This window comes from Oreochromis aureus, linkage group 12 (genome assembly GCF_013358895.1).
Source record: "Oreochromis aureus strain Israel breed Guangdong linkage group 12, ZZ_aureus, whole genome shotgun sequence".
NCBI lineage: Eukaryota > Metazoa > Chordata > Actinopteri > Cichliformes > Cichlidae > Oreochromis > Oreochromis aureus.
Window position 1 is genome coordinate 31526445 of NC_052953.1, and position 7909 is coordinate 31534353.

General features: G+C 40.5%; 1 protein-coding gene across 1 annotated transcript in view; it reads left to right on the forward strand.

The window, feature by feature from the left end:
* Positions 1 to 7909, forward strand: part of npffr1l2 (neuropeptide FF receptor 1 like 2) — a 32576-nt gene extending 24667 nt beyond the window's left edge. The window contains exons 2-3 of the mRNA XM_031742771.2: positions 5500 to 5599; positions 6904 to 7909. Of these exons, the coding sequence (XP_031598631.1) occupies positions 5500 to 5599; positions 6904 to 7909 (1106 nt within the window). The remainder of the gene's footprint in view (positions 1 to 5499; positions 5600 to 6903) is intronic.

Below are 7909 nucleotides of genomic sequence, written 5' to 3' on the forward strand. Positions count from 1 at the left end.
GGGAACGTGTGGTATTTTAGCATCAGACACTTAGTTTTCTGTTTTCTGATGAAGTTTTTCTGCATTCATTTATGCAGATGATGTCTTTTATTTAACAAAAACACAAATCAGACACCAGCTCACAACCTTAAACATGATTATTGTGCTAGCAATTGGGTGTGATCCAGTGATGGATTTATGATTAGCTAACAATGAGGAATGGCAGGGATTTTTTTTTCTTTTACTTTAGCAAAGCAATAAAACAATGAAAAGACCTCAGGAGACATAAAGCTGTTTTACTGGCAAAATATCAGAAGTAAAACCAATAATTTTGCTGATTTTCTCTATCTGTGCAATATGGATTAACATTACTGTTGAAGATGTGAGGACATCTGATCTCTGAAAAAACACCTGTTAATGAAGCTGGAAAAACAAAACCCACATCTTGAGCCTTAAAAAAGCATATTAATATATATCTTAATAATAAAAACAATCACAGCTGAAGTAAAAGGCTTCAGCCTACTAATATTAGTTCATAAAATACATTCTCTGTGCCAAAAGTGATGAGTTAAGGTGCCCATGGAGGCAAGGGTGCCACTAGGCATTTGGCCCCAGGGCAGACCAAAGACCGGCTGGAGAGATTATATCTCTCGGCTGGCCTGGGAACGCCTCGGTGTTCATATTCATATTAATATTCTTATTCTTCTATGACAAAAAGTACAAGTGTTCATTTAAGGAAATAAATAGAGCAGTAAGAGATGTTTTTCAAAAATTGTTTTCTTTATTTTGATTTGCTGCCAATTACATGTTTTTATTTGTAATTTTTGTAGTGCTCCCTACTATGTGAACCCCTCACCTGAAGTTTTATGTTTATTAGTTTAAGCCAATTAAATTCTAAACTATCAACCCCAACAATCAAATGATCCCCTTTAATAGCAAGCACTGGGCAACGGTGGAAAGGAAAAACTCCCTTTTAACAGGAAGAAACCTTTGACAGAACCAGGCTAAGAAAGGGGCAGCCATCTGTCATGACTGGTTGGGGGGTGAGAGGCAGAGGAAAAGGAAAATGAGAGCACATGTTGGCTATATGTTGTTCACATTGCCTAAAATGGACAACGTATGGTTTTCTGGACTGTGAAAGAAACGTCTCCAGTCAGTTTTCAGTGATGTGACTGAAGACTTTTCTGGATGGCCGAGCAGATGCTTGTCAGAAACAGTTCATTTCCTTTCTTGGTTAAATGAACTCCGTCGGGTAAAAAAATTGAGTTGTTGAAAAACCTGATGCGCGGATGCTCAATAATCACTCCATCAAAGCGGTCAACAGCCTTTCCAATGCTGGCATTCACAATCTTCCTGTCCTTATTGATTTCGCCTGGATTTCCATATCTCCACACTTGACACTCGTTGATGGATGAATATGCAATTGTCATTGAGGGGAACTCTGTGTGCAGTTGCATCAATTCCTTCTCAATGACAGAAAAGAGTCCCAAATCATTGCCCCCAGCATGGACTACCAGTATGTCAGGTGGGCTCTGTGTGGATGGCTCCTTATAAAAACGAGGAAGGACTCCCCACCAGCGCATTCCTCCTTTGCCAAACCACTGGACTTTGGCATTAAGTCCGAAATTTTCTCCGAAAATCTCTTTTGCTTCACCCTCGGCTCGTCTGATGTAGCTGGACCCAATGATCCACACGTTTGTTTCTCTCTGGTCTTCTGGCCTCTCTTTCTTTTTCGGTGTGTTTTCAGAGGTTTTGGTATCACTCAAGGTCGTATCGTTCATTTTCTCAACTAGGAGTTGGATAGTCCTTGACGAAGAACTTTTTTGGATGCTCTGTGTCACTGCTGCTTCTTCTGGCCTCTTGTTGTCTTTTGGTGTGTTTGGTGTGTTTTCAGAGGTTTCACTCAAGGTCATATTGTTCATTTTCTGAACTAGGAGTCTGATAGTCCTTGGCGAATAACTGTTTTTGATTCTCTGTGTCACTGCTACTTGTTCTGGCCTCTTGTTGTCTTTTGGAATGTTTTCAGAGGTCGTAACGTCCATTTTCTCAACTAGGTGTTGGATAGTCCTTGACGAAGAACTTTTTTGGATCCTCTGTGTCACTGCTGCTTGTTCTGGCCTCTTGTTGTCTTTTGGAGTGTTTTCAGAAGTCGTAACGTCCATTTTCTCAACTAGGTGTTGGATAGTCCTTGACGAAGAACTTTTTTGGATCCTATGTGTCACTGCTGCTTGTTCTGGCCTCTTGTTGTCTTTTGGAATGTTTTCAGAGGTCGTAACGTCCATTTTCTCAACTAGGTGTTGGATAGTCCTTGACGAAGAACTTTTTTGGATCCTCTGTGTCACTGCTGCTTGTTCTGGCCTCTTGTTGTCTTTTGGAGTGTTTTCAGAAGTCGTAACGTCCATTTTCTCAACTAGGTGTTGGATAGTCCTTGACGAAGAACTTTTTTGGATCCTATGTGTCACTGCTGCTTGTTCTGGCCTCTTGTTGTCTTTTGGAGTGTTTTCAGAGGTCGTAACGTCGGGGCGCCATTTTAGCAGGCCAAACAAAGGGCTTAAGGAGCGAAAGCATCAGCAATGGTTCACCTTGCTGTGTTGTCGGTTGTAATGTTAGATCGCACGATCGGGAAGGGAATAAGCTTGAAAACTGGCTCTCTTTTTATTCTTTCCCCACCTGGAAGCAACGTGAGGGAGCTTATATATCGGATGTTACCAAAAGAAGGCATCTCGCCTGGATAGCAGCTGTGAGATGAGCTGATATCCAGTTCTCTACCATCCACAGATATCTGTCGGTGTGCTACAGACATTTTCATTCAGGTAAGTTCTAAATAAGTTCATATTAGGGCTGTTCGATATAACGATATATATTGGATGATGATCGTTTGTTTCGTGGTGTCGCAAAATAAACTGTGTATGGCAATATTTTTTCATAGTTTTGATGGTCACTGTTGTGGCTATATTAATTTCTTAACAACAATCCATTCAATTCAATCAGTACTGTAGGAGTCTTTTTATTGTATTTTTCATTTCATGATGTGCCAAATATTTTTAATTGGTGAAAGGTCTGGACTGCAGGCAGGTCAGTTCAGCACCTGGACTCTTCTTATATGAGGCGATGCTGCTGCAATAGGTGTAGAATGCAGTTTAGTTTTCTGGGTGGGAGCATATGTTGCTCTAAAACCTCTATATACAGTCCCTTTCATCACTGATGGCGCCTTTCCAGATGTGCAAGCTGTGGTTTTCATAGACACTGATGCACCCCCACATACCATCAGAAAAGCAGGGTTTTGAACTGTGCTGATAACAGACAGTCCCCCTCCTCTTTAGTTTGGAGGACGTGGCAGTCATGTTCTCCAAAATAAATTTAAAATTTTGATTCATCTGAGAGCAGAACAGTTTCCGACTTTGTCTCAGTTCATTTTCAATGAGCTCTGGCCCAGAGAAGACATTTCTGAATTTCCATGGCAGGATCACACCTGTCTAAAAAAAACAGGAGTGTGTCTGTCATGGAAATTTACTCTGACGAAACATTCTGACAGGTTTGATTCTGTATGTTGAATCTAGAACGATTGGTTTCTGGTGTTGATTATTAAATGACACGAGGAATAAATGATAAATGTTGATCTTATGTTTAGTTTTCTATCGCAGGGACCTACCGGGGTGGTGATTCACATGTACATAAAGGTGAGATGAGGACATCGGATATCCTGAGGCAAAACTGAAACTCTCACATGTTTAAAATAATAGATTATTTACTTAATAGTTCAAGTTGGAAAATTACTTTGATTCTATTTGATGTTGTTTGACAAGGTTAGATGTGGGGCTAGTTGTGTTGTAGATTTGAATATGTTAATTGTCTATTTATTTATTGTAGCTTGGATTTGCCTTTTATTACTTATTTGAATGTAGTTATTTTAAGGTGCAATGACAGAAATATCTGCCTGCATATTTTAGGTTGTGACCAAATATGGAGAAGTTGTTTAACTCTACATTTACTATTATACAGTGTGAACTTGAAAAATGTCATAAAGAAATTTAATTTACATTTGGACATGGGTGATTTGTGGATAGATGTATTTATTTCTTTTTCTTTTTAAGATAAGTGCATATTAAATGACCCTTTACCTTTTACCACCGGAGGGGGTTTAATGAGAATGAATAAGGAACATCTGTCCTGTGTCTTGCGTGGTGATGCAGATGTTAATACTGGTACCTCACAGCAGGAGCATTCTGGGATTTTGTTCTCACTGTACCTTTTGGGTTTTTCTGAGCAGTTCCACTGATTGTTAATCCATCCATCAATTTTCTACTGCTTATCTTGTGCTTGCAATAATTTTGCACTGACCACTGCACTGCTGTGCTTTGGACCCCGGCATCCTGCCACAGGCTAAAACACATGCTTTGGTTAGGTTAATTGGCAATTCTAAGGTGGGAATGGTTGGCCATAGGTGGGAATGGTTGTTTGTCTCTCTGTGCTAGTCCTGCCAGAGACTGGCAACCTGTTTACAGCGGACAGACTGCCAAAACACAAAAAACAACCCTTGTGACAAAACACAAGAGTACGTAAAAGTATCAAGGGGTAGCCCTCTTACAGAGGGGGGGTAAGAGGTCTGATTGAGAAGCCAGTGAACCCCTAAATGTACAATAAAAAACCTTTCTGGGCATTTCACAATACTGACTGGAGTTCCTTTTATATTTTGTCCTCTCTCACACATTTTTGTCCCAAAGGTTTTTTTTCTCACAAAATCTTTTGTTTGTTTCCTTGTTTTAATTTTAGCACTTTGGGATTGTCAGCCTATAAGCTCTAATTATCATTCTTACACATGGATTCATAGCCACAGCAAGTTTCTGCAGGAGAACATGCAGCTTTGCTCAAACTCAGAAATTTCACCTGCTTATTTGTCCTGCAGATATAACATACAATGCTGGAAAAGTATCAACATTATTATGCACTGTTGTAATCCATAATCATATAGAGGTATTCAGCACCTCACGTTTCCTCTGCCTGATGGTGTGCAATGGAGCGAGGAAGGTACAGTATTATTTGACAGGAAATGTTTGCCTATGGAGCTGCAATTTTCCAACACCCTGAGGTCAGTGTCAATTGATTTCGAATTTTTTCAGCACACCAGCCCACTGCTACAATCCCATCACGCTCAATTCGAGCAATTTGCCGTTCGTCATAGAAAAGAAATTGGGAGGCTATAGTCACGCTGTCAGCTGTGTTTGAAGACTCTGTTTCTGCTGCGGCCTGAAAAATGAAACAATCACCGTGAAGCGGAAGGAAGAAAAATGTGAACGGATACGTCTTCCATTGTAAATGCCACGTCTCAATTTGTGTGTCTACTGTCGTTCAACAACAAAGACACGGCATTGTCCAACATTGTAGAGCGTAGAGTTTAAAAACTGATTGCCAACCTCAATGTTCTTCCTGCAGCAGTATAATCAGACTGATGTTAAGGATTTCTAAAATCACTGGGACAATTATTTCCTTGTATTGCCAACGATGTCACTTTCTTAACAGGTTGGCCCTTCTCCAACACTGTGTGTAAGATGAGCGGCTTTGTGCAGGGCGTGTCAGTGTCTGCATCAGTCTTCACCCTGGTGGCCATTGCTGTTGAAAGGTAAGCACATTGCACATCGTTCTTTGTTACTTGATGGAATATAACACAATAACAGAGAAATAATTAATGGCCAAATATATAAAATTCTAATAATATTATTGGCACAATGTTTGCTCCATTCCTATATCAGTTTAGCAGAATAATATTTACTAATGGCAGCGGAGGAGTGCAGCTAAGGCTGCTGGAAATTATGTTGCAATAATTTTAGCAGGTAACTGACTTATGGACAAATATACACCTTTGGAACTGGGGGTTGTTTTTGCTGAGGCATTTACGTCGAGTTGGACAGTCCAACCAGCCCAACCCACAACCAACATTTATGCAAGGGTGTGCAGTGAACTTATGATCTTGTTGCCTTTGAAATTATTTTTTGAAAATGGAGATCAGATGTCTAGCCATCATATTCACTTGTCATCTTCAGTGTGACTTTGGTGCATCGAGACAACAATGATGCAGATGCAGTCAGTCTGATATGAGTCTGTGACTGAATGGGGTAAAGGTTGAAAATTACATGCAATCTGTTTGTGATAATACATCAGCCAACCGTTATAAATCCGCAAAAACTCATTTGTTTTGTTGTCTGTTCCAAATCTGTTATCTACATTCACAGAAATTCAAATTAGCTACTGCAACCAGGATCCAACCAGAATCCTGGTTGGATCTGCAGGAGAGCAATTGAACTGCAATATTATATGGACATTCCTTTCAAGACAACCTTGATTTTATATAGAAATAACCAGAATGCAACCAGTAGTCAGCCAGTTGAGTCGAGTCCGATATTGCAGAGAGATGTGTCTTAGACAACTTGTGCTCTTTTGCACAGAGTAAATGCAAAATTTGCAAATGCAATGCACAATCTGTCTGTATTTTTAAATTAAACACTATTATTATTTTCAAACTTTTGCCAGTTTGACAAAGACTGCAGTCGGTAAAAGTCAGACCGCAAGTGTTTGGTTGCCTACTACCTTGGAATAGAAAGTAGTTGGCCAAAAGTTGAAAGTATTGCATGCTCTATCTCTAGGAAACCAATTCATACCTGCAACTACTTTTTGACAAATGTGAAAAAATTCAATGCAATCAATGTACAACCACAGACTTTTTACGTCAGAATGACACATCGGAAACAATTTACGTTTTTTCTTTTCTTCTTTCACTAAAACACTTTTGATGTAATGTGTTTATCTCCCGGGGTTAAAAATTGAAATTAAACAAGTAATCATATTTATCGTTTGTTAATAAAAACCCACAAGTTTACTTCATTAATTCATAACAATGCTCGTCTTTTCTTTCCTTGTCCACTGCAGGTTTCGCTGTATAGTGTACCCTCTACAACCCAAGCTGACGGTGTTCATTGCCAAATTAGCCATCATCTCAGTCTGGGTGTTAGCCGTGGCCTTCATGTGTCCTGCTGCAGTTGCCCTGACTGTGGAGAAAGTCCCTTACCATTACATGATATATAATAACAACTTCAATCACACATTGCCCTTGTACACCTGCTACGAAAACTTTGCCAACCCTCGGATGAGAAAGGTCTACACAGTGGTTTTGTTTGCGCACATCTACCTGCTGCCCCTCACAGTAATCTCACTGATGTACATAAGCATCGGAGTCAAACTCTGTTCTTCTGTGTTTGCAAACAAGGAGCCGCACCTGGCCAATGCTACAGTCCAGGTAGGAAGCAGGAGACACGGTCATCCGAGGGTATCGAGGAAAAAGATAAAGGTGATAAAGATGCTCATTGTGGTAGCTTTGCTTTTCATGCTGTCCTGGTTGCCTCTCTGGACCCTCATGATGATAACAGACTATGCAGACTTGGATGGGAACCAGTTGGACCTTCTGACCAGCTACATCTTCCCCTTCGCACACTGGCTGGCTTTCTCGAACTCCAGCGTCAACCCCATCATCTATGGCTACTACAATGAGAACTTTAAGAGGGGCTTCGAGGCGATATGCAAGTCCAGGCCTTTTTGTTGCCTTGTGCAGAGCCAGCTGTGGAGCAGAATTGTTGGGTGGAGGAAGAAAAGAAGGTCTGTGCAAGCACCTTGTGAAGGTACTGTTTCTAGAGAAGTTGTTAATCACAACCATTTTGTGTTGGGACTAAGAAATCGAGTCCATAATGACAACAAGTTGAATGACACGGCTGAGGTGAATAGGAGTGCGAGAGTCGAGTGTGCGGTGGTCCATTCGGGAAGGGCGCTTTCGGATCAAGAGTTAGAAATGACAGCTGTCAATAAGAAAAGCAGTAATGAAGAAGAATCAGAAAAAGTTAGTTCACTGGCAGTTTCACCGTATCAGGTGTGGGATAACTGA